This window comes from Petromyzon marinus, chromosome 8 (assembly GCF_048934315.1).
Source record: "Petromyzon marinus isolate PM22_M1 ecotype Great Lakes invasive population chromosome 8, UKy_Petmar_22M1.pri1.0, whole genome shotgun sequence".
In the NCBI taxonomy this organism is placed as follows: Eukaryota; Metazoa; Chordata; class Hyperoartia; order Petromyzontiformes; family Petromyzontidae; genus Petromyzon; species Petromyzon marinus.
In genome coordinates this window covers 17,271,850-17,297,914 of record NC_133674.1, presented here as the reverse complement: position 1 = coordinate 17,297,914, position 26,065 = coordinate 17,271,850, and the positions used below count along the sequence as shown (strand labels likewise).

General features: G+C 52.2%; 1 protein-coding gene across 1 annotated transcript; it reads right to left on the bottom strand.

Moving 5' to 3' along the window:
- LOC116940316 (PR domain zinc finger protein 8) lies at positions 1 to 24,928 on the bottom strand. The gene is made up of 4 exons (XM_032949969.2): positions 24,630 to 24,928; positions 14,973 to 15,206; positions 9,701 to 9,932; positions 1 to 5,760 (listed from the first exon to the last, which is right to left on the bottom strand). Exons 2-4 carry the CDS (start codon positions 15,198 to 15,200, stop codon positions 4,313 to 4,315), a joined length of 1,908 nt encoding a protein of 635 aa, XP_032805860.2. The 5' UTR covers positions 15,201 to 15,206; positions 24,630 to 24,928; the 3' UTR covers positions 1 to 4,312.
- Positions 24,929 to 26,065: the final 1,137 nt, after the last annotated feature.

Below are 26,065 nucleotides of genomic sequence, written 5' to 3'. Positions count from 1 at the left end.
CGTGTTTTATTTATTTATTCGTTATATACTTTCGAAACACCGTTGTACATCAAGACTAGGTCACACGCGTATATTAGTGCAGTGGAGTACTCGGAGAGCAAGTACTCAAGCTAGTACGGGGAGGGTTGTCCACGTATTGCGAATTCAGTTTTGCTCAACTTTGGCCATGAGAAGCGCACGCGTGGTCCGCAAAGTCAAATTGCGATGCATCGCCGATTGAACAAAAGCATTCCTGTGTGTGGCTGTGCTTTGTGTGTGTGTAGTCGTGCGTTGGCCTAACATCAGTGACGCATATCCGAACCGGTCCTAGGCACCGCCGTAGGTCGACTCAGCATAAAAAAATGAGTACTGTACCTTGTGCGGTGTGGAATAAACATCGCCGTGAAGGAGGCAAAGGCGGTCGGCCGTGGTGTTGCCCCCCCCCCTCCACCTCGTGTGCCGTGCCGGTCTTCATAGGTGCCCACTAACAGCACTTACCCTAAAAGCCTAAGACTATACGGGGGATCTTTGTCTTTGTAGTCGTGCGTAGGGAGCCGGTGGCTTAAGCGGATAGCGGCACTGCGCTACTGACCCGGCCACCTCTGAGTTCGATTCCCGGCCACGGCTAACATGAGTGGCACGTGATATCGGAACCGGTCCTAAGCCGAGGTTGACTCGGCCATCAGTGAGCTAGTGCGGTGCATAAACAACAGCGCCACACTGGGCAAATGCCACACCGCCCCACGTGCAGGACTTCATATGTGCTTGCCAACATGTACGTACGCCGAACTTCTTTCGCACCGTACGTATCCAACCGGCGGTGCGGGGGTAGGACAACAAACGAAACGCAACGTCACTCTTCATCGGTAGCTCGGCGCAGCCTACGCGGGCGCTGGGAGGTCTAAATCGCCGGTGCTGCTACTTGTCACCGTGCGGCAACTTACCTTTGGTCGCGCAATGTACTCGATTGCGACGGTTACCTTAAACCTCTGTGGCAACCGAGAGTGTAAGACGTTACACGAAACAGCGTTAAAACCAAATGTAAATAAATGTTGACGTATCTCTCGTGGGAACGGGGAAGCCATACGTGCAACTGAATAAACAACCTGTCCCACCACTTTTTCTTTATAACGTTCCACGCCAGCCAGCTGTGGTGTGCTGATTGTTGCTGGTCGGTGGACATCGGCAGGCGGAGGGGGTGGATGCGGTGGGGGGGGGGGAGACACGTACCCATCGTTTTCGAATTGAGAATTAATTCGTGACAGCCCCAATTCCACTTCGCCACGTGGAGGCCACACGTGGGTGTCACCCGACGACCAACAGCCAGTGGCGTAGTTATCGAGTGTGCAGGCGGTGCAACTGCACCTGTAACGGGGCCCAAGGGCCGGATGGGGGGGGTCCAGGGGGAGGGAAGGGGGGAGGCTCCCATTTAATCCCCTGTACCTCCACCCAGTGCCGGATTAAGCTCGTGCGGGGCCTGTAGCATGATGTTATAAATGGGCCCTAAATAAAAAAAAACACACAAATGTTAAAACACAAATTTTTAACTTGCATAGTAAAGTAATTGTATGATAATACGACAAATCGCTAACCTTAAACACCCAGTCGTTCATAAAAGTTGAAGGCGGTATAGTACTATAGTAATAGAGCAAGTGCAGAATCACTGAACCGGAATTGATAGCTTGAAAGCATTTAGTGCGGGGCCTTTGAAAGTGCGGGGCCCATAGCTCCTACGTATGTAGCTACTACACGTGTAGCTACCAGGCTAATCCGGCACCCCCCCCCCCCCCTACTGCTATGGCAAAGACGCCGTGCCACTGCTGACGAAGATAAACACGCTAGATCCCGCGCAATTCCATTCCCTTTCAAATGCCGTCCGTGTCATTCTTGATGTGTCTTAATTACGCGTATATATTAAACAAAATAATTGTGATACTGGGTGGGCCGCGGTGGTTTGTGGTTGTGCATAAAGCACAAATTACAAAACTCAACACATTTGTCAGTGATACTGGCCCGTTTTATGTCTTTATCCGTTCACGGTGGTATTATTGACGAGTGTGTTGTTTTTGTTAATTATACCGAAAATAACAAGGGGCGTGGAGGCGGTGAGGACGACGTGGTGGTGTTACTCCAGATTATTGCGATGGCCATGATAGTGTGTGCAATGTGTGCTTCTGTCATTCAACGTGCACGAGATATCGGCGGTGACTTGGTAATGACCTCCTGTGGCCAATTCGCATCATAATGATCAATCGCTTAATTCTTTACGCAATTGACTGATCACGCTTAATTGACCTCAAGTGCGTGGGGCGAATACGTGTCCTTTAAAATCGCCATTTAATGTACCCCCACGATCGTTTAGGTTTCATTTTAAATTGAGCGCACGTCCATTGCCACGTGACCGCCGCATTTCAATCTCCACGTCGCGCGTTTGCAATTGGCAACGACTCTGCCTTTGAAAAGAACAATAACAACAATAACAACAACAAAAAGTGCTTCAACATCTGTACCTCTATAAACAACCTTTGACGTTTTTTTGTTTGTTTTAATCTCTCTACCGTGTCATGTGAACGTTTCCGTCCATATCGCTGTCTCTCTCGAGCGCGTGTCGCTTGCAGGGTACGAAATTGTAACGGCGTGACCTTTCCACGGGCCTTATCATACAAACCCGCGATATACGAGGGGAGGTCAAAACATTTCGAGAACCGAATCTCATCGACGTACGCCAACACAGTTTACGGCACCACGCTCAGAAGCATCACCCGACGGACGCGATAAGCTCCGAAGCTGAAGACGCGAGCAAGATTTCTGCTCGTGGCTCACCATCCATGAGGAGTCATCTAAGTCGATTCGACCTCCTCCCTCCACACCTTCACCAACCCGCACTGACCAGCGTGGTGAAGTATGGTTAAAAAAAAAAACGCTACCTACCGACACGGCGCAGAGAGGACCCTCATCTAGCTTTTGATTGACCAAAGGGCTGTGAATTATTATTGTTATTATTACTAATTACGGTTCGGAGTTATTAAAATAGACTTATGAAATACACCTCACGCATTGTTTAAGTGGCAACTTAAGCCATCAGCGACGCGGTTGGATGGGCACAAAAGCCATACCCCGCCTCTAGGAGGAGGAACCTTAAGCGGACCGCATTTGCCGACTTGACATTTCGGCACGGATGTGCGTGCGTGTGTTCTGAACTTCTTTCGCGCCGTACGTGACCAAGCGTGCTACTCGGCAGAAAAGTCGACATAACTGGTGATCGACTTTTCGCCGAGACGGCTATGGGATCTCCTGCTCGCGCGACAGGGCCCAATGTCTCGTCGGCGGAACGTTTTGACCCCCGTCTCGTATATATATACACACACACCTCTCTAAAGACGCAACATGCGCGCTCTATATACCGTATATACACTGTTTCATATATACGTTTATACCATATACAATATATACATGATATCTGCTTAGCCTGGCCCAATCGCAGAGTTTTGCAAAAGCCAGTCATCGCGACAGAACACGGTACGCATTTTCAACGTTTCAGAAATTATCCGTAGAGATACAAATCACGGTGTTACACGCCGCACGCGCCCGATGATTGCCAAACGCGTAACATAACTTGACGCTGGAAGGGCCGATTCAAATTTCGGGTGCGTCGCGTGGGGCACACCAGATCTGCACTTGAGTTCCACACGTACACAGACGTAGCTTAAGTTCAGTCGGAGCTGTCCGGGGCTGATCTACTGAAAATACCCCCCCCCCACACACACACCCGCGCGCTGTAGAGGGGGGGGGGGGTGGTGGGAGTGCCGTGGGGGGAGATCCGGAACCCTGGGGGTGCTCCGAGAATGTTTCATGAAACATCAAGCCCCGCGTCGCACACACGATCTCTACGATTTCATCGGCGCTTAAATCACACGTGACCTGCACGGACGATGACGAGGACAGACACCGCCCCGTGTCGCCTGTAACAGACTCTCGGGGGCAAGCGCTGTTTGCGAGCACCTATCAAGGCCGGCACGGCACACGGGAGGGTGTGTGGCCAACGCCACGTCCGTGCCGCCTTTGTCTTCCAGACGTAACCCGCACACGCGCGCGCACACACACACCACGAATAACTATGAATTACACTCGGCGCTCTCTTCGTCACGCGAGACTTGTTTTGCAATCACGAGGCGCGTGCAGCGTGCAACGGAGACGATTTGGTAACAACAACAACGTTGAAAATCGCACGTCCTTGATGGGGGTGGGGTGGTGGTGGTGGGTGGGGGGGGTGAATAGGGTTCAGTTAACCCCAGTCGTAGGAGAAACAAAGCCAGCGAAAGCCGGGGGCCCTTTAATTGTGGGAGGTCATGTGTCTGGAGAGGTGGTGACGCTCCCGGAACGTCTCGTTGCAGATGGGGCACTTGAGCTTATCCTCGCGGCGCCGCTTCAGCACGGGCTCCTCTGCGTACTCCTTCTTGTGGTGCGAGCGCATGTGGTACACCAGGTCGGAGGTCATCCGAAACGACGTGTTGCACTTGGCGCACCAGTTCTGCGCGGGCAGCCCCAACGGCGTGAGCGTCGGGGGCAGCAGGGGCAGCGCTCCGGGCAGCTGCACTGGGATCGCGGTCGCCTTGGGCCAGAAGGCGGGTGCTAGCAGGAACGGGGTTTGCTGCTGCTGCTGCTGATGGTGCTGATGGTGGTGATGATGATGGTGCGGCGGTTGGTGCTGCTGCTGCTGGTGATGCTTGTACGCGTTCTGCAAGCCGCCGGCTCCTCCTCCTCCTCCTCCGTTGATCTCCAGACCGTGCTGCTTCGAGCCCTGCATGGAGGGAGGCAGCATGGAGGCGGAGAGCTGCGCGAACGGCCGCACGGGTTGCGAGAAGGCGCTCTTGCGCTCGGCGCCGCCGAGCGGCGACTTGAGCAGCGACGTGAAGGCGGCCGCGGCGTTGATGGCCACCTCGGCGCGCGTCTCGGACAGAGCCTTAGCACCGCCGCACAGCTCCGCGGAGGCGCTCCGGCTCCTGAGCGCCGCGGCAAACGCCTCGCACGCCTCGTCCTCGGCGCGCTCCTTGCCCGCCTTGCGCACCACCTCTGTGAACGCGCTGCGCTTCGAGCCGTGCTGCAGCACGTCCGTCGCATAGCACGGCCTCCTCGGCGCCTCCCGGACCTCGTCGAGGTCATCCGAGGAGCGCTCGCGGCCGTCCTTCACCACTCGCTCGTCACGGCTACCCCCGTCGCTCCCGCCGCCGGTGGTGGTGGTGGCGGCGGCGTCGCGGTGCTCGTCGAGAGCGCCCACGACGGGCGCCGACGCGGGTTTGGTCACGAGCGCAGAGTCGCCCTTGCTCGCACCCGCTAACGGGGAGTCGCCCGAGGCGGGCAGCAGTTTAGCGCTCACCCGCGCCCTCTTGGCTGGGGGCCTCTCGTCCGCGTCACTCGACGGCCGCCGCGCCTTCTCCATGTCGTGCGCCAGGCTGTGGAAGTTGGTGACGCGCTTTCCGCTCTCGAGGAGGAGGCCGGCAGCCGCCGCTGTAGCCGCGGCGGCCGCCCGCTTGCCCTCGAGCAGGTGCTGGTGAAGTAGGGCCGCCGGGGACAGCACGGCGGCACCGCCACCCCCGTGGTGGTGGTGGTGCTGTGCGGGGCCGCCCCCCGGGAAGGCGAGGATGCGCAGGTTCTCGTGCAGGATCGAGAAGTCGCGCCGCTTCTGGCACAGGAAGCGCAGATGCGCCGCGTAGGGGAACTCGAAGTGGAACGCCTGCTGGCACTCGCCACATCGCAGCAGCGGGGACGACGGGGAGCCTCCTGCAAACGGCGAGCGCGCGCGCACGCGCGTGCTCGTCAATGGGGGTGTCGCGACCGCGCGCGTGCTCGTCAATGGGAGTGTCGCGACCGCGCGCGCACACGCGCGTGCTCGTCAATGGGAGTGTCACGACCGCGCGCGCGTGCACGTCAATGGGAGTGTCACGACCGCGCGCGCGTGCTCGTCAATGGGAGTGTCGCGACCGCGCACGTGCTCGTCAATGTGAGTGTCGCGACCGCGCGCGCGCGTGCTCGTCAATGGGAGTGTCGCGACCGCGCACACGCGTGCTCGTCAATGGGAGTGTCCCGACCGCGCACGCGCGTGCTCGTCAATGGGAGTGTCGCGACCGCGCGCGCGCTCGTCAATGGGAGTGTCGCGACCGCGCGCGCGCTCGTCAATGGGAGTGTCGCGACCGCGCGCGTGCTCATCAATGGGGGTGTCGCGACCGCGCGCGCGTGATCGTCAATGAGAGTGTCGCGACGAGCGTGCTCCTCAATGGGAGTGTCGCGACGCGCGTGCTCGTCAATGGGAGTGTCGCGACCGCGCGCTCGTCAATGAGAGTGTCGCGACGCGCGCGCGTGCTCGTCAATGAGAGTGTCGCGACGAGCGTGCTCCTCAATGGGAGTGTCGCGACGCGCGTGCTCGTCAATGGGAGTGTCGCGACCGCGCGCTCGTCAATGAGAGTGTCGCGACGCGCGCGCGTGCTCGTCAATGGGAGCGTCGCGACAGCGCGCGGGGTCCGTGTGTGTGTGTAGGCGGTCACGCGTGAGGTGGACCGGTCCGTGCCGTGGTTCAGCGCGCTGCGCTCACAACCCCGGCGGACCCGATTTAGATTCACGCTCACAGCCAAAAATGAATGCTCACGATTATTACCGGGACCCGGTCTTGGGCCTCCCCTGGATCGACTCGGCCCCAAACGAGTCGCGACCCCGCTGCGCTGTGTCAACACCGTCACTGGAGGAACCGCCCCACGCCCACCTATACTTCGCCGGCCTTCGTAGGAGCTCCCTAACAGCACTCGCCTAGCTATAGCGGGGGGGGGGGGGGTGCAGGGGAGGAGATGGGTGGAGTTCCTTCTTAAGTGGAACTGTGGAAGTCACAGCTGACGCAGTTGCGGGTCAACTCAGTCAACCCTTGACACCCGGAGGCCGTCCGGTGACCTCCCCGTCGCGCAGCGAGCCTTCGACACTTCACCGTGGCTTCAATGCGCACCTAGCCTGGCACTAGTGCTGCGGTGACGCCACCGCCAGCCAATTCAGAATTGTTTTAAATTACATTTTTGCCCATCGGAATCGTAATTTGTACTATAGCACAGATCTCCAGTAGGGGCAGGTCAGAAAGTTACCGGTGAATATCCGGATGTTGGTGGTTTAGCGTAGTGCTGGCCTTACTAGGTGCTCGCTAACAGCGCTTGCCCTGTCAGTCTGCAAAAGTTCACACAGGGTATCTTTTTCTTGGCGGTGTCTGTGGAACGCGTGTGTTGTTTTGTGTCTATGTCGTAGTGTATGTTCATTTGTCCGCAGATAGTTTACGGATACATTAATTTAATGTCTGTGTGTATTCACAGTATGTATGTGATGTTTGCGCGCATGTGTTATTGCACGTATGTGTCATGTAATGTGTGTTTTATGTTTGCATGCGTGTGTTGTTTGTCGTGTATATAATGGGCGTTTGTCTTGCGTTTTACGTATGTATGTGATGTTTGGATGCATATGTGCATGTTTGTCATGCCAGTATGTAATACATTTAATTACTACTTTTGGCACATTAGTATGCATGTATACATCTTAATTATCATAAACTCACCCCCTCGTGTAGAGACGTGTCCAAATCAAAACTTTAAACGTATGGAATCACTTTGTTCGTCAGAAGTTCATCACTAAAGTTAAGTATTCCCCCTTTGAATATGATAAATAAAGAGACGCCATATACGTATGTATGTTGAACTTTTTTCGCACCGTACGTAGCCAACCGTGCTAATCGGAGAGTACGGAGGAAGGACAACAAAACCTAAACACAACAAGCAGATCTAAAGAAATTAGTTTTCAATCTAGATGATTTAAAAGTGCATCGCTCCAGTGGCCTCCGCATATCGGAATGAAGAACGTTCCAGACGGCCGCCGAAGCGCATCTGAAAGCGCCGCGTGATGCTCGCAGATTGCGTGGCTGCTGTGTTCAGACGGGATATTTTTTTGGGGACAGGTATTTTTCAGTCGTCAAATAATATTCTTATTATGATGGTGTTCCTGGATCCCACATAGACGTTATGCGTGAGTTTGGGCTGCATTGCTTTGTTCTTTGAGTTACTGAGAATGGTATGCGTATGTGTGAAACCGACCGTAGAGCTGTATGGTCCGCGTGAATTGTGGCGCACACTTAATTAAGTTGTCACCGAGAAGCGTTTAACCGTGGATGGTGCGTATGTATGGTGAACTTCTTTCGCACCGTACGTAGCCAACCGTGCTAGTCGAGATGCGTGGCGAAGCGTGTCTATATATAGCGCAACATACAGACACATCTAAGTGCACCCATGCCTGCTATTACTCTATACACATATGTTTTAATTACTCTTGCAGCCATCAATTCTCAAACGTTGCGTCGGCATTATTAACTTTACTAGCCACTGCCTGCAAATTGATTTCCCCGTACATATTGATATGAGACGCACAGCAGGTAGAGGAATGCACACGCACACGAGGCATATCGCATTAGTTAACTCCTCTTCATAGTGGCTTCCTGCAAATTAATTTTCCCGCATCCCCATGAATAGTCTACTGATGAGAACGGGAATTTTCGCACAAGCCAAACCCTCGTATAAGAATGTCTCTCAGACAATGATGTAATCTCACTGCGTAACTTTTTTTTTGACCGGGCCAAAGAGTCTCTTGTCATTGAGTCCATCATACCACGTAAGAGAGACGGCATCTCGAAGGACAGTTGCATCCGTTGATCCTTTTAAAGTATTGTTTATGAGAAATATGTCGAGGGATCTTTATTTTCTGTCTGTATGATGGCAGACAGCGCATTCCGAAAACAGCGTTGCAATTTAATAATAGGGTTTTTCCCCTTTTTTCTGGCAACAAAACTGAAACCTTTTTACGAGGATTCATGTCTGCATTAGCCACAATGTCTGCAGTCAAAATGCAAACAAAAAACATACTATGATAATATATGCATTTTCCTTGAAACTGAAATTGTTACCGGGAACAGAACATTTTTACGGTTACTATTGAAAAGCTCCAGAGATATGTGTACTGCATACGCTTGATGTACACACACACACACATTTAAAAACACAATCGCCGTATAGCGATGCAGATTGTGTTCGGCAAGCGCTGTTAGCGAGGATCTATGTCTAGGCTGAAAGAGGTGATGAGTGAGTCGACCTCAGGGCAGGTTCATGAGCGGTTCAACTATGGCTCGTCGCCAATAATAGCGTGACCTGGAATCTAGAATCAGAATCTTTAGATATACTGGATGAATCCGATCAGCGATGAAGCTATTTTTTCACTGATATCCAGTAGACATCTATGAAAATCCAACTCAGACTTCCGAGTTTGTTGCGTAGTGTGCAAACCACTGCGCCACCACTCCACCCATGTATATTTAAAAGAAAAACACAAACACGGTGTTGGCAAGTTATGCTAACGAGCACCTACGAAGGCCGGCACACACGAGAGAGAGGGTGTTGTAGGTGGCCAGCACCACGCCCGGACGCATCTGTCTTCCTCGTGGCGATGCTTACACCTGAGTGGACCTAGAGGAAGCCCGGGACCGTTTCGAACATTCGCCACCGCCGCCGGTCGTGAGCAGAAATCGGATTCGTAGCGCGCGCGGGGAGCGCCGACCACTGCACCACCGCTCCCCCGCCAGGTAAAACGCGCGCACGCACGAGCAAGCGAACCAAAGCGCAAACATTTGTGCCACCCCCCCTCTCCCCACCGTTGGCGGCCTTGTGCGGCACCGTGTCGTCGAGACGCAGCAGGGCGGCCAGCTCCCTGCCGTACCACACCAGCAGCTCCTCGTCGCGCGAGATCTTGCGTAGGGAGCGGTAGAACAGCTGCCCGTTCTTGAGGTAGGCCTCGAGGTTCTGCTCGGCGCGGTCCCTCGCAGGCTGCACCAGGCGCAGCCACGCGACGCCGTCCGCCGCGCCCTGGGACGCGGTGCTGTCCACCTGTGGCAACCCGCGTGGGGTGGAGGAGAGAGGGGACGGGCGGGTGGGTGGGTGAGTGGGTGGGTGGGTGGTTGGTTGCGTTTCCTGTTGCAGATGTTGACCGCGGCATCTATAACCGCTTGCCCGCTGCTGGATGTAGTCTGTTGATTTTATCGAGGGGTGGGAAGACGGCAGCCTTCACGCTAGCCCCACTCTGTTCGGTGAGAATTCACGGACGAATGCCATCAACGCGGCGACCGAACATCGACCACCGATCTCCCGGTCTCCAGAGGAACAGCAACAACAACAAGCCACGCCGACGGGCGCACTTAAATCGAGGTCGAGATGTTTATCATCACGGCCGAAGAAGCTGATGCCACCACACCTCGCCAATGTTTGATGTTACCCGCTGCCAGGTCCCGCGGTCGCTGCGCGGTTGATTCGGAGCGACCTCCCGACATCTGCCCTCATGGTCTCCCACCGTCTGCACTTAGGTCTTCGCTTTGCTTGCCAGACTCGTGGAGACCGCCCCAATGACCGTGGCGGGGCTAAGTTCCTCTCCCATCCTACACGTGTGTCCTAATCCAACGCGACCTGTGCTTCCCGAATCATATCTACACCACGCGTACCTGTACCAAGTGCGCTTCTGGACTTCTGCGTTGCACCCGTGCTCGAATTGCAGTAACTGATGTTCTTACTGATGAATCAGAAGTGCAACTCTCTGACCCACCCGACTAAAAATAAAAATAAACATTTATTTCCAGGTAAAGCCCACTGAACTATATAGCTCTATTTCAAAAGCGACCTGGCCACAAATGATAGCTCAACGAAGTGGCTTATCACGTGGAATTGTATAGCAGCCAAATACTCTAAACACGTGATGTTGATTATAAATGTGGAGGCACAAAAACCGGAGGACCCGGAGAAAAATCGACGCGACCACCACGGGGAGAACATTCAAACACCGAATACAGCCAGGGTAGGCATCAAACCCACGCCCTCCTGTATACCAGGCGAGGTAGTTAACATCTCGGCACGCGGACTCCCTCTGCTAACGAGCATTGAGCGACTGGAGGCGGGAACGGTGCCTCGCGGCCGTGATCAGTTTAGCAATTTTCAAATCCGATTAGGCTGCGGATGTGTTTGCCAGGAAGGAGAGCGAGTAGGTTCGTGAGACCCGTTTGGTGTAGCAGAGCTTTGAGTGTCTTCGGATGTGTTTGCCAGGAAGGAGAGCAAGTAGGTTCGTGAGCCCGTTTGGTGTAGCAGAGCTTTGAGTGTCTTCCCCCAAGTGAGCGTGAGTGGGCTCGTTCCGGGTTCCCTCCGTGTTTGTCCCACCCGAAGGGAAATGCAATTTTTTTCACGGCAGGACACTCCTGGATACCGCACCTGGATATAAATAAAACATAAATTCCTATCAATGCTATTTATTAATTAAGATAATACATCACTCTCATAATGCACCTTTACTGATGATCATTATTATTATTATTGAAAGACATAAAGCTGCTACAAGAATATTGCGGTTGAGGATGTGAGATGTTAAATATTGACCTTGCAGTTCCATCTGCCGACAGCCGCATGATTTGTATTGCTCTTTCAACGAATATGAGTGTTAAACTAACTTACTCTAACCAGCATGTCATGGATGTTAATTAACAGCAGAACGTATGCGCGCGCTCGTGAGAATAACGGTTCGCTATAGCCGGAGAGGGAGCGGTAGTGCAGCGGTTAGCGCGAACCTGGCCACCAGGGTTCGATTCCCGCTCACGCCCAACACCAGTGTACGATTATCTGAACCGGTCCTGGGCCTCCCCTAGGTCGACCCAGTCTACAATGAGTACCTGGTGCGGTGTGTAAACATCGCCACTTGGGAAACAAAACCGGCCGGGCGCTGTGCTGACCACCCATCCTCTCGTGTGCCGTGCCGGCCTTCATAGGTGCAGCTCGCTAACAGCACTTGCCCCAACAGCCTGTTCAGGCTATACGGGGGACATTTGTCTTTGCTACAGCCGGCAATTCATCTACTACTGCGGAACTTTTATGACCCTAACCCTGACCCTAAACCATGACCCCTAAGCGCCAACGCGATCATCTGGACCCACAGTGTGTCGGTAAATCTCGCTGTTGTGCAGCCGAGTGCAGAGACGAGGGTCGGATAAAAACAAGGGGGCTGCGTGTCGCGTCGTCTCGAATCGCATCTTTCCCATTTGCCCAGAGACTCGGCGAGCGAGAGAGCAACCTCACGTCGCCACCACGTACGACGTCGTCAACAGGATCCGTGTGCCCGTCTGTCCGGCCACTCGTATTCGTAGAAGTGCGTTGAACTTCTGTTGCGACCGCACGCAGCCAACACCGCGCTAATCAAAGCTGCGGGGAAAGGACAGCAAACTAAAACACAATAACGCAGTTCTAAAGAAATTAGTTTTCAATCGACAGTTAAAAGTGCGTAGCTCCCAGTGGCTTCCTAATGTCGAAAGGAAGAGCGTTCCAGACGGCCGCAGAAGCGCATCTTCAAAGCGCCGCGCGATGCGGCCACCACCGCCTTTGTTCAATGGAAAGCCAAAAGCTGCCACCGCCGCTGCTGCTGCGAGGATGAGCGGAGAGTCGTGTTCGGATGATACGATGGGCACGTGCCAATACCTCCTTTCACACGTGGAGAATGACAAGAGTCCACCACATTGTGAACGTGGTGAAGTGCGATCCGCGCTTCATCGGGTTCGAACGCTGCGGACACGCGAGCTAACTCCTGGTGCCATTGAATGAGTTGCCCAAACTCAACATGAAGTAAGGTTTTTTTGTTGCTGTAATTTGCCCCATGCACGCCGTAAGAAAGCAAGAGCAACGGAGTGGCCGAAACTGAAGAGTCCCCGTCAGAATGTCCATGGCGAGAGTGAAATCATTTCTCAAGCGTTAAACTTGGAAACCCAATTGTTGGGGCGCGCTGACGATGTTCGCTGCATTTTAACTGGAGGGTCACGTCAACATCCCCACGTGGGATAGCGTGCACTTCGTTATTCGCATAACGGGGTGCCTGCCGAAATCACACACACACACAAACACACACACACACAAACACACACAGGTCTTCAGTTGCTGAAGAAGCTCCCGGCAGCACGTGGAGCGAAACGTCAGACATGATGCCGAACCACACGCGGGCACAATCCCCGAAAGCACATCGGAGAGCCTACGATAAGCCGCAGTTTTAAAACGTGCACGCGTTCAGATGTGTTGCTCATGAGCTGTTGGCCACTAGAACCGTAATAATGACTGCCACCACCACCATCATCACCATCATGGTTCCGACACTCAAGCAAAGGACCTCGCGAAATCAAATTCAAGCACATTCTCTCGATGGAAGAGGAGGCGGTATCCCATGAAATCGTTACAAGGACCGTGATGAATCAACGCAGCCCTCTGGGAGCGGGGGGGGGGGTAAGAATCGACGTGGCAGGAGCGTCGCACGCTTAATTACGCCGATTGATTGATCCGGACGCGTGAGGTTGGGAGCGGTTATACACCTTGCCAAGTGTAATTTGTTAAAACATATATATATATACATAGCAACATTCTGTCTTAGTGTGTACAACAGGTTGGGACGTCAACTTCTTGCGCAAACGAAAGTTCTAAGGAAGTGTCGGGCTGTGACGTCAGTCATTAAATAACTTGTTGTTCGGCGTTATCCTCTGTCGATAGCTTAGACGCGCTCCGGAGATGACTCACAACCTATTCACGATTAATCCATTGCGCGGAGAATGCAGAAGAACACCCGTGTCTTCACCGTGCGCATTCCGTAACAACCCTTGACACCATTAACAAATTCAATTCTAAGAAAGGTATAGCGTGCGTACGACACGTGACAAAACACGTGTTGTAATCACGTGCGCACAACACGTGCGTACAACACGTGTTGTAAACACGTGCGTACAGCACGTGCGTACAACACGTGTTGTAAACACGTGCGTACAACACGTGCGTACAACACGTCTTGTAAACACGTGCCTACAACACGTGCGCACAACACGTGCGTACAACACGTGCGTACAACACGGATTTGAGAGCGAGGTATTCATTAAAATGAAAGTCAACAAAATCCCTAATGCGAGGATCGTTTCAAAGCCTTTGCATTCTCGAGCAGCTCTTAAACCCCTTTGATATGAATACGTTGCAATGACGAGTATCTATGAGATAACGGGTATAGGCAACACGTGTCTGTAGTTATGCACCTAATTGAACAAGTAAAGGGAAAAGCCAGGCATGAGCACGTATAATGTAAATCTTTCCAGCATGCATTTGCCTTCAGAATTATTACATTATCAGTGCAAAAGTCGACGAAGTAGCTTTTATTAGAGCGAAATGCGCTTATATATATATTTTTATGGTTTATGCCTCCGGGTTTACGCTCGGGTAGGATCGTAATAACAACACAACTTTACATTCGAGGTTCGCTTATTTTGGATCATGGGCAGAACAATTAGTCGTAACTCCGCCCGTCCGACGGCCAAAACCAACGCACCAACATGTTCAACCTCGATCATGAAGCGTTAAAGAAAAACACAATTCCAGAACTTTGTGACTACTCCACACGTAAGGCACCGGCCTACAAAGACAGAGATCCCCCACATAGCCCACGCGTGATGTTGGGGCAAGTGCTGTCAGCACCTATGAAGGCCGGAACGGTGTACGAAGGGGATGGTGTAGCCAGACCCACGCACGACCGTTTTTGTCTCCCCAGTGCTGATGTTTTACACACTGCACCGGGTACTTATTTTGAGGCTGAGCCGACCTAGGCGGAGGCCCAGGACCGGTACAAGACAATCGTCACCGTCGTTGGCTGTGAGCGGGAATCGAACTCGGGTCGTCGGGGTCGTAGCGCAGCGTGCTGACCGCTCATCGTACGATTGCAAAGATCTCCCTCTGTATCATCTCGCTGGTTGTATGACCAAGCGCTATTAGCGAGACCCTATGGAACACCTAAATAGGTACTAAACGTACTCACACCGCACCCACGCGCACGTTGAGCAGCAGCATATAACGCACAATCCGCAGACGGCTCCGCCTTACCCTGAATATGTAGGGCGCGGTGCGCTTGTCGGCGGCCTTGAGCGCAATGAAGGCGATGGTGTCGATGAAAGAGGCGCTGGACAGGAGGCAGGGCCCCAGGATGGCGTGCTCCGGCACGTCGCACGTGGTGAACACGCTCGTGAAGATGTCCGTGAGGCGCTGCTGGACGGCGCGGACGTCGTCGTCCCACTGACCCTTCACCACCATGCCCGCCGCCTCCACGTCCATCTCAGACTGCGTGCGCGCGCGCGTGCCCAACGTAGCGAGGGCGAGTTCACGCGCGCACATTTGGTGGGATGGAAATGAGAAAACAGCAGTCTCGTTTTTATTTTGTATATGTATGTGGAGGTTGTTTTTTTTTTCCAAAGTGTTTTGTTTACACTTTCCTATACTTTGCACTCCGATCGTGGTTTTATTGTTGTTACTCTCTGGTTCTTGCTGTAAAGTCATGTAGGTAGAAAATAATAATTAATTATTGATTATTGACTTTTTTTCTACCTACGTGACTTTACCGAAAGAAGCAAAGAGTATGGATTCCTGCAGTTTACGAAAGCTTCAAATCACAGATGTATTGTTGTTGTTGTAACGTTCTGATTTGTCCCGACTGGACATCCGTGAAGACGAGCTTAATAGCTCATCGCATTCCTCCAAGTAGCCTGTAGGGCAGAGGTCGGCAACCTGAGGCTCTTTAAGGACTCCTGCGTGACGTTGTTGATGAAGGATCACCGTCTCTCCTATCCACCACGTGCATTCCCAGCTCTTGCAATATTTGCGGGAAGTTTTTTTGTTTATTAATAACATAGATACCGAATTCTCAAAAAAAAATCTCCCTTCTTGTTACTGTGATTGCCCATCCCTGCTGTTAGGGGGGAGAGTGCTGTTAGCGAGCACCTATTAAGGTCGGTGTGGGCCATGCACGCGCACGCACAGAGTCACGTGAACACCGCTTGGCAGCCGACGAATTCGCGGTCCGTCGTTGAGCCGGATTTCGTTACGGTGGCGCTTTTACCTCTCAGCATGTACACACAACCGCAGTATATATAGATAGATGTACGATGGTGTATCTATATATGTAAAGACATGGATGGGTATCACCATTCATCAACACGCACTGACCGGCGAGGTGAAAGTATGGGCAAGCTACCCCATGCGACCTACACGGCTGGATTGAAAAACATTGCCAACTTATTATTATTCTTCTGCTTATTGGAATAAAGTCAGCCGGTGATTCTTGTTGTACGCGAGTATTTGTTAAAATGACACATTCCAAAGTCGTTACGCCTCCCCTTGCCTCCCGTCCCCGCGAGTTATAGCATTGCCCATTGACACTGAGCCGGTTCCAAATTCACGTTAACGTCGCTGCCAAGCCCACGGTTTCAGTTTAATTTATTTTTCATTTATTAGGAATATCTCCTGTGAGCCATGCGGCTCTTGACTCGTGGGCAACCGCAACAAAACAAAAACACGAACAGGCGGTGGCAGGCGCGCAAGAGATTAAAGCCCTAATATTCACGAACGTCGCCGTGAACAGTTCCAAACACGTGCATTACGAACGCGTGGACACTTCCAGTCTCATATCAGCCGTGCATATATATACACACACACACAATCACACACGCACACACACATACGCGCGCACATACACACATACACGCGCGCACACGCACACATACGCGCAAATCACAAAAGCCAAAGCAAAGCATACGTTCTACACCGATGTGTTCCTCGATTTAAAGACACATTTGCAGTCCATTGAAAGAAAACAAATCCCTTAAATCAAGAACGTCACTTTTTTTTTTACTGAAATAGTTTAGTTATTAAGTCCACAAAGTGTTGAAACGTGTGTTATATATGAAGCATATCTTATTATTTTGGAAGACGCGTTTCGAGGTTCGGTTGCGGAGGAAAAAAGCGTCTTCATTTTCACAGCGGAACATAAAACCGTGTCAGCGTGTTATATACGAGGCATGACACGTCACTTAATCAGATCCTGCGAGACATCTCACTTAAGACATCTCTCCTGCGAGACATCTCACTTAAGTTCCGATAGATAGCGAGGATTTGAACCATTGGTGTCAACGCCGTTGAGGAATGGTGTTTATGTATTATTTCATTTTCATTTATATGCATTTTATTTGCATGCCCGGAAGAAAAACTTAAAATAATATTCTATAAAATATTTTATAGAGATATTATCTCTCTTTTTGTTTTGTTTTTACACAGGCCAAAAACAACGCGTTCTTAATAGAATGACGGCGTGTGTGAGTTTACGCGAGTTTCCTTCAGCTACCAACTGTTACCAATACGCACGTGGTTGTTTTTTTAATCGTTTACGATTGGGAGACGTCTGACGTACCCATGGCAAGAGTGTTTGAGTCTCAAAGAGGAGACGATTGAATCCCCGCAGGAATGTTTCTGTGGCGCAGCGGCGAGCGCGCGGCACTCTCGAACTTGCGACTCGAGTTCGATCCCTGGCTCCGGCTAACATCAGTGACGAGTGATGATGTTAACCGGCACTTGACCACCACCCACATCCGCGTCCATCTTCAATAAACTTGCACTCACTAGTGTGATCAAATATGTTTTTTTTTTAAACCTCCATTGAGCGACACGGCATGGAGAGGCCTACATCCAGCAGTGGATCGACAAAGGGCTGAAGTTTTTTTTTTACATTTAATCTCCATCTGTACCGACCGAAAGGCGCAATTTTGTGCTCATTAATTCACGGAAGTTATTTGATGACGCTTCTGCGTTGGCAGTGGTGCACAGACACAATTACAACACTGCCTTGCAAGAATATATATACACCATCGGCGACGTTTCGGGCAATATCCCTTCTTCGTAGCAAAATGATGTGCCACGATGTGCAATGAAGAAGGGCCATCGCCCCCCCCCCCTCCAAAATAAAAAGTCGCCGATTATATATATGATTTCCCTTTTAGAAGCAGTGTCGTTGACGAGCGTTCGTGGTTTTATCTTCGATCAATTCGCTCACAATGTGGGATCCGCACGCGGAGAACTCTGAGTATGCGACTTGAGGTGTGGCTCTCTACACAGATTGCCCCTGATGCGCTGGGAGAGCAACACGCTCTCCGTCGAATATCTCTTACCGTTATATTTTTTACTTTCTTTTTTTTATATATATACAGAAATTGCAACAATATTTTCCGCACCCCCCACCTCCCCCCCCCCCCCGCCATGACCCACCGGTTCGTAATAAAATATCCCCGCGATGTAAACACGCGGCGTGTGATTTAGCGGTGACTCGCGTCGCAGGCCAGCTCACGTTCAAAATTGTTGTTTTGGTGGTTATGGTTGTTGTTGTTATTGCTGCTGCTGTTGTTTTTGCGATGATCATTAGTTCGATAATCACGACTTCGCTTCGCTCATTGCAACTCGTCGCTTGACTGCGTCGGAATTCGCGACTCGCTGGGTATTTAACAGAGTGCAGCGCGCTTACGTGTTGCTCGATCACTTACGTGACACGCGGACGTAATTCGCAAGGGTATATATATATACGTACACCGCGAAAAAGAGCTGCTCGATACAAAAAATACAATCCTACCATTTGCACGTGCTGTATGTGCGGGGTAACAATGCATTGTGTGCGCTGGAGTGCTGGCACGGCGTTTAACGCGCTACGCAATGACACCCCGTGGATCTACGTTAGATTCCCGGCCTGGGCCAACGTGACCAGCGAGCGACATCTGAACCGCCTCCACGTCCTTCTGTCCCCCTCCCCCACCTCCCCCTCCTTCACCAACCCCCACTGACCAGCGTGCTGAAGTATGTGCATTGTCATAGCAATGCATCGTGGCGTGAGTTCAGTTGTGCCGTTCGCACGACACTGCGACCTGTGGTGTTGCAGGAGGGATGTGGCACAGATAGACGTGTGTGTGTGTGTGTAAGGGTGCAGGAGGGACGTGTGTGTGTGTGTGTGTAAGTGTGCAGGATGGAAGTGTGTGTGTGTGTGTAAGTGTGCAGGATGGACGTGTGTGTAAGTGTGCAGGAGGGACGTGTGTGTGTGTGTAGGAGTGCAGGAGGGACGTGTGTGTGTGTGTAAGAGTGCAGGAGGGACGTGTGTGTGTGTGTGTGTAAGAGTGCAGGAGGGACGTGTGTGTGTGTAAGTGTGCAGGATGGACGTGTGTGTGTGTGTGTAAGTGTGCAGGATGGACGTGTGTGTGTGTGTGTGTGTAAGGGTGCAGGATGGACGTGTGTGTGTGTAAGTGTGCAGGATGGACGTGTATGTGTGTGTGTGTAAGAGTGCAGGAGGGACGTGTGTGTGTGTGTGTAAGTGTGCAGGATGGACGTGTGTGTGTGTAAGAGTGCAGGAGGGACGTGTGTGTGTGTAAGGGTGCAGGAGGGACGTGTGTGTATGTGTGTGTGTAAGTGTGCAGGATGGACGTGTGTGTATGTGTGTGTGTAAGAGTGCAGGAGGGACGTGTGTGTGTGTGTAAGTGTGCAGGATGGACGTGTGTGTGTGTAGGAGTGCAGGAGGGACGTGTGTGTGTGTGTAAGAGTGCAGGATGGACGTGTGTGTGTAAGGGTGCAGGAGGGACGTGTGTGTGTGTGTGTGTAGGAGTGCAGGATGGACGTGTGTGTGTGTGTAAGTGTGCAGGAGGGACGTGTGTGTGTGTGTAAGAGTGAAGGATGGACGTGTGTGTGTGTGTGTAAGAGTGCAGGAGGGACGTGTGTGTGTGTGTGTAAGTGTGCAGGAGGGACGTGTGTGTGTGTGTGTGTAAGAGTGCAGGAGGGACGTGTGTGTGTAAGGGTGCAGGAGGGACGTGTGTGTGTGTGTGTAAGTGTGCAGGAGGGACGTGTGTGTATGTGTGTGTGTAAGTGTGCAGGATGGACGTGTGTGTATGTGTGTGTGTAAGAGTGCAGGAGGGACGTGTGTGTGTGTGTAAGTGTGCAGGATGGACGTGTGTGTGTGTAGGAGTGCAGGAGGGACGTGTGTGTGTGTGTGTAAGAGTGCAGGATGGACGTGTGTGTGTGTGTAAGTGTGCAGGAGGGACGTGTGTGTGTGTGTGTGTAAGAGTGAAGGATGGACGTGTGTGTGTGTGTGTGTAAGAGTGCAGGAGGGACGTGTGTGTGTGTGTGTAAGGTGCAGGAGGGACGTGTGTGTGTGTGTGTAAGAGTGCAGGAGGGACGTGTGTGTGTAAGGGTGCAGGAGGGACGTGTGTGTGTGTGTGTGTAAGTGTGCAGGATGGACGTGTGTGTGTGTGTAAGTGTGCAGGAGGGACGTGTGTGTGTGTAAGTGTGCAGGATGGACGTGTGTGTATGTGTGTGTGTGTAAGAGTGCAGGAGGGACGTGTGTGTGTGTAAGAGTGCAGGAGGGACGTGTGTGTATGTGTGTGTGTGTGTAAGTGTGCAGGATGGACGTGTGTGTGTGTAGGAGTGCAGGAGGGACGTGTGTGTGTGTAAGGGTGCAGGATGGAAGTGTGTGTGTGTGTGTAAGAGTGCAGGAGGGACGTGTGTGTGTAAGTGTGCAGGAGGGACGTGTGTGTGTGTGTAAGTGTGCAGGATGGACGTGTGTGTATGTGTGTGTAAGGGTGCAGGAGTTATGTGGCACCTCAAGATGCCGCTCGATCGGATGACCCAACTTGATCCATCCGCCTTGACTCATTCCAATTAACTCAGCTCTATTTAAGAAGAGCCACATTTATCCCGAATTAACCGTCCTTAAAAAGTACTGTCATGGGTACAAGAAGTCAGTAAAGACGGCGAATTAAGTACATAAGGCAGTTTGAACTCGTGTATGCAACTGGGGAAGAGTATACGATGCAAAGTTATTGAGTAAATATCATGGACAGAGCTGAATACAAGAAGGATCACATCGCCGACGTCTTTAATCAAGGACATTGTGAAAGAACGTTCGAGAGAACATAACACCCGATTGACCTAAGTTCTTCACGTACATCAGAACGGTGAATTAAAACGATCTGCAATTCGTGAAGCGTTTAACATTTAAAAAAAGCACACACACTAAACACTAACACTCTCGATGAACACAATGTTTTAGCGTCTGCAGCCGAGCATATAAACGAGCGTGGAAAGAGATTAAATAGAACACTAGATCGCGTCTCAAAACAAAATCCAACAATGCGTATGGAGTGATCCGCGTATTGACGAACACAGCCCCCTTTTTTAATATAATAACGCGATGCGCTCAACAAAATTGCACTGTGATAAAGACACGGACCCCTCCCGTATAGCCTCAACACACTGTTGGGGGAAGTGCTGTTTGCGAGCACCTATGAAGACCGGGGTGGGATGGCCAGCACCACGCCCGGCCGCTGTTGTCTCCCGAGGGGCGGTGTTCACACACCACACCAGCTAACTCAATTGAGGCTGAGTTGACCCTAGGGGAGGCCCAGGAACCGGTTTCAGATAATCGTCACCGGTGTTGGCCGTGAGCGGGAATCCAACTTGGGAAACCGCCGGGTTCGTAGCGGCAGCGTAGCGCTAACCGCTGCGCCACCGCTCCCCGGCGTAACGCATCCCACCCACACCCAAACAGTCGCTCGCACGTGCGGCCCGTACGAGCCTCTGTGCCTCTGTGTGTATGTGTGTGTCCGTCTGTTCAGCCGCAGTTTCTCCGTTACACACAGAAGCGTATGCCGTCCGCCGCCACCGCATCTCATTTGCATATTTACGCATTTCCCACCGAGACTGTAATTAAAAACGGCGCCTGCGTTTAATTAGTTTTAATCCGATAGTCGTTACGCAAATGATGCCGGGGAGCTAAAACTCGGAGCTCCGTCCTCGGCCTTACACAGCAGAGGTAGGAGTGTGATGGTAGGAGTGTGATGGTCGGAGTGTGGCGGTAGGAGTGTGATGGTAGGAGTGTGATGGTAGGAGTGTGACGGTAGGAGTGTGATGGTAAGAGTGTGATGGTAGGAGTGTGATGGTAGGAGTGTGACGGTAGGAGTGTGACGGTAGGAGTGTGGCGGTAGGAGTGTGATGGTAGGAGTGTGACGGTAGGAGTGTAATGGCAGGAGTGTGATGGTAGGAGTGTGATGGTAGGAGTGTGATGGTAGGAGTGTGATGGTAGAAGTGTGATGGTAGGAGTGTGATGGTAGGAGTGTGATGGTAGCAGTGTGACGGTAGTAGTGTGACGGTAGGAGTGTGATGGTAGGAGTGTGATGGTAGGAGTGTGATGGTAGGAGTGTGATAGTAGGAGTGTGATGGTAGGAGTGTGATGGTAGGAGTGTGATGGTAGGAGTGTGATGGTAGGAGTGCAATGGGGAGCGGTGGTGCAGTGGTTAGCGCTACGCTACGAAGCCGGCGGCCCGAGTTCGATTCGCGCTCACGGTCACCAACACCATCAGTGACGATTATCTGAACCGGTCCTGGGCGTCCCCTAGGACGACTCGGCATCAAATGAGCACCTGGTGCGGTGTATAGTACACATCGCCACTGGTGAGACAAAGGCGGCCGGGCGTGGTGCTGGCCACCCACCGCCTCGTATGCCGTGCCGTCCTTCGCAGGTGCTGGCTAACAGCACTTTCCTCAACAGTCTGTTACAGGCTACACGGGGGATCTCTATATCTGTCTTAGTGTGAGAGAGATCGGCAGAAATAACTGATTCTGCTAATACTGCTACAATTGTCTGCGTGAAATGAATCGACTCATGCTCATGAACGCATTCGCTCGCTTTCGTGATCGCGCTACAATTTTTGGCTGCTAAAAGAGCGCACATTCACTGATCCCGCACATCTATATTGTAAATACATACATACACACACACGTGATATGTACATACCTGATGAAGTATGGTCGTATGTACGTTTAGATTCATTTGGAAAATATGCGCGGGCCGTTGACCTCCTTTAACGCATTAAAAACCACCACTGCTTTGTTTTTTTTTAAGTGATAGCTCAATATAAAATAAATCACTTTCTACATATATGGATACAAATATAAAACGCGTGCAAATAAGTCCGCGGCTTCTGTCTTGAATCACTCGCTTTTGCGCGGCCGCAGCACGTGCCTGGATGTTCTTTTTTGTGTTCACACACACACACAAAAACACATCCCATGAGCCAGTGTGAGGAGCGCAGATGGGTCTCAAAACGGCGCATACATTAAAAGTGCGTATAAATAACCCAGCAAAGCCGCAGCATTCATTAAACAACGCAACCCGCCCGAAGTGTACGAGTCGTCCTCATACATGACGTGCGCCACACACACAGCATTGTAGTCGATCCTGTAAATGAACTGCTACTAATCGGCACGACTTCAAAACTGCCGCTTGTAAATTAACGCGTAAGCGTCTTCACGGGGCTTTACAATTTGCGCGTTTGCGGACACATTTGCAGACACTTCTACAAAGTGATACTGCTGCCGCTGCTGCTACTGCTTATCTTACTGCTGCTGTTGTTGATGTTGTTGCTGCTGCTGCTGCTGCTGCTATTGCTGTGATGCTGACGGGGAGGTGGTGGCATGTGTCCTACGATCACGGCTGTTGTGTGGCACATTGCTCATAAACACTCTCTCGTCCCGACAGCATGCGGCGACAGATGCCCGCTCTCCCCTGCTCCTCGCATATTGTCCGCTGCGCATCTGTCGCGCTCAAGTAAAAGTAATCGGAGCGAAGAATGACCATAATTATATATTTTTTTAAAGAACAGCGGTTGGGTGATGGTCAAGGCGTCGGAGGATTGGTGGAAAGGGGGGGGGGGCGTGTGGAGTCGGGAAGGGACACACACACACACACGAACGTGTTCAAAGCCAATTAGTGAAAGTGCCAGAAACGCATTGCTAATGCTGCGCCGACAGCCGCGCGCGTTCGTCCGTTTCGCGAAAAGAGGGGGGGGGGGGAGAGGCTGACGCCCGCTCGAGTCCCAGACGTTCGAGTCGATGTTGACGGAGCAGCTCCCAAGTCATCGTCGAGCAATTGCGGAGCGCGTGTAAGCGCGCGCGAGTTCGATTTCTTACCGCGGCCAACGTCAGTCCGCCAAGCGGGCGCATCAGTGGCGTGGATTGGTAGCGGTGAGCGCGAAGATTCGTGCGGAGTCCTGAACGCATCTCTTGAATGGATCGCATCTCTTATTAAGAGCGACGCACGGTCTACGTCTTGTCTGTTAAACTAGATACCGCTGTCCCGCCAAGTCGGACTACAATTGAACGGAGGGGGGTGGTAGGGTTTGGGGGGGGGGGAGATTTCATTTTCGAAAAAACGCAGCCACTTTTCCGCTTTGAATAATAACGGCCGAGTGTCGATGAAGACTCGCGTGCTGCAGTTCACAGACTCGCGTGTTACACGAGAAAAGTGTTCCGCTTTGTAAAAAAAAAAAAACCCCGAGTTGCCCACGCGCACGCGCGCACGAGAAAGAAAGGAGAGAGAGAGCACGGATGTGGATCGTTTCAACTCTCAGCCGCTGACCATCGCGGGAGGGGGGAGGGGAAGCACGGGGCGGTGGTACCGCACAACCACGAGACGACGCAGACCACGCGAGCGCCACTCAAACAAAGTGCGGCCAAACGCGTGGCAGTGTCGTGCGATCTGCCGTCGGTGAGCAACGCAGCAGCACCTCGGCACGGCAGCGGAGCCGCTGTTGTGGTCTTACTCAAAGATCGTAACGGGGGGGGGGGGCACTGGGGCGAGAAGGGGTGGGGGGAGGAATGAACACAAAATCCCAGCGTATGTCTCACCTTTGGACATGAGGCGCGCCGAGTGCGTGAAGGAGGTCGAGGAGGAAGGGAAGGAGGAGGCGCAGGCGACGATGTCAGAGCGTAAAAGCCAGGGAGAAGGACGGACGAGGGAGAGGACGGGACAGGTGTAATCACATCGGCAGGCGGAGAGCCACGACTAATAAAGGTGCGCGAGTGGCGGCGGTCGTGGAGATTCTCTCTGCGTGTATCCCTGAGCTCGCTACCCCGCGTGCGCACGGGGGGTACCACTCTCCGCCTCCTCCACCTCCCCCCCAAGACCACCTCCTCCCCCCCCCCCCCCTCCGAAGGCCACCTCCAGCCCAATCAGCTTTCGCCTACCACGTAGGCACGACCGAGCGCGCGTTGTGACGGCGCGTGCCATTGGCTGGGGCGTTATCTATTTATTTCACTGATTCTCCCCCCCCCCCCCACTGCATCCTGAATGCATGAGAAATGAGGACGCGATCGCTGCGAACCCGCTCTCTGATCACGACGGCTCGTCAATGCGTCAATGCGTTGAGTTGTAAAGTCACGCGAGTCGCGTCTCAATGCACAGCTGCCTCGCCTGTAAGGGAGTGTGGCGTTGGATTGCCTTTGCACTCCCGATGCCTGCTGGCTTTAAACTTTAAAGCTACGGCTTAGTTAGATAAGTGCTAGCGACATTAACCGACGAGTTTGTCCAAATGCGACGTGAACTTTGTTCCACCCTGCGCTTTGGCTTGGTAACGTGAGCCAATTTCTCTCACGTCCCGTACGCCCGTGCGAGCGAGCGGCACGTTTTTTTCTTCTTCTACTATTTAAAGGACGCCGATGAATCTCCACTGTAATTTACTGCTTTATGCCAAAGGGAAAAAAACACAAAAAATAACAACCCGACCGAAAATCCAACTCACACGACCCGCATTACGAAGCGCAGCCAACTGAATACGACTGCGCAAAAGCGCGTCAAGATCGTACGCAAACGTTCGTGCGCGTGTGTAAAAAAAAAAATAACAATTTTAATGATTGCTCGTCAGCGCAAAATTATCACAAGGTAGGTGATTTGTGACGCCGAAGATGATAGGTTGCGCGAAATCGCAGAGGTTTTTTTTTAATGCGTAAATTGCGCACGCCGACTCGCACGGAAGATGCGAACCCTCGCCGCTAGAAAACAAAAAGAGAGAGATCATCGGCAGCCCCACTCTGTGAAGATGCCACAAGTGAGAAAGCGCATCTCAATGGCAGCGCCGGGCCACGCAGTGCAAACTCTAAGGTTGCTTTCGGTGCGGGCTAACTCTCTAATGATCTCGCGCATGTAAAATTACGTTCGAATTATTTTTATTATTACGATTATTATTATTATTATTGTCGGATTAACTCTATTGGATAATGTAGTCGACCAGCGCAAAAGCGCGCAGAGTTCACGCGTGAGGCTTTGCAACGACGAAGCGGGAGTG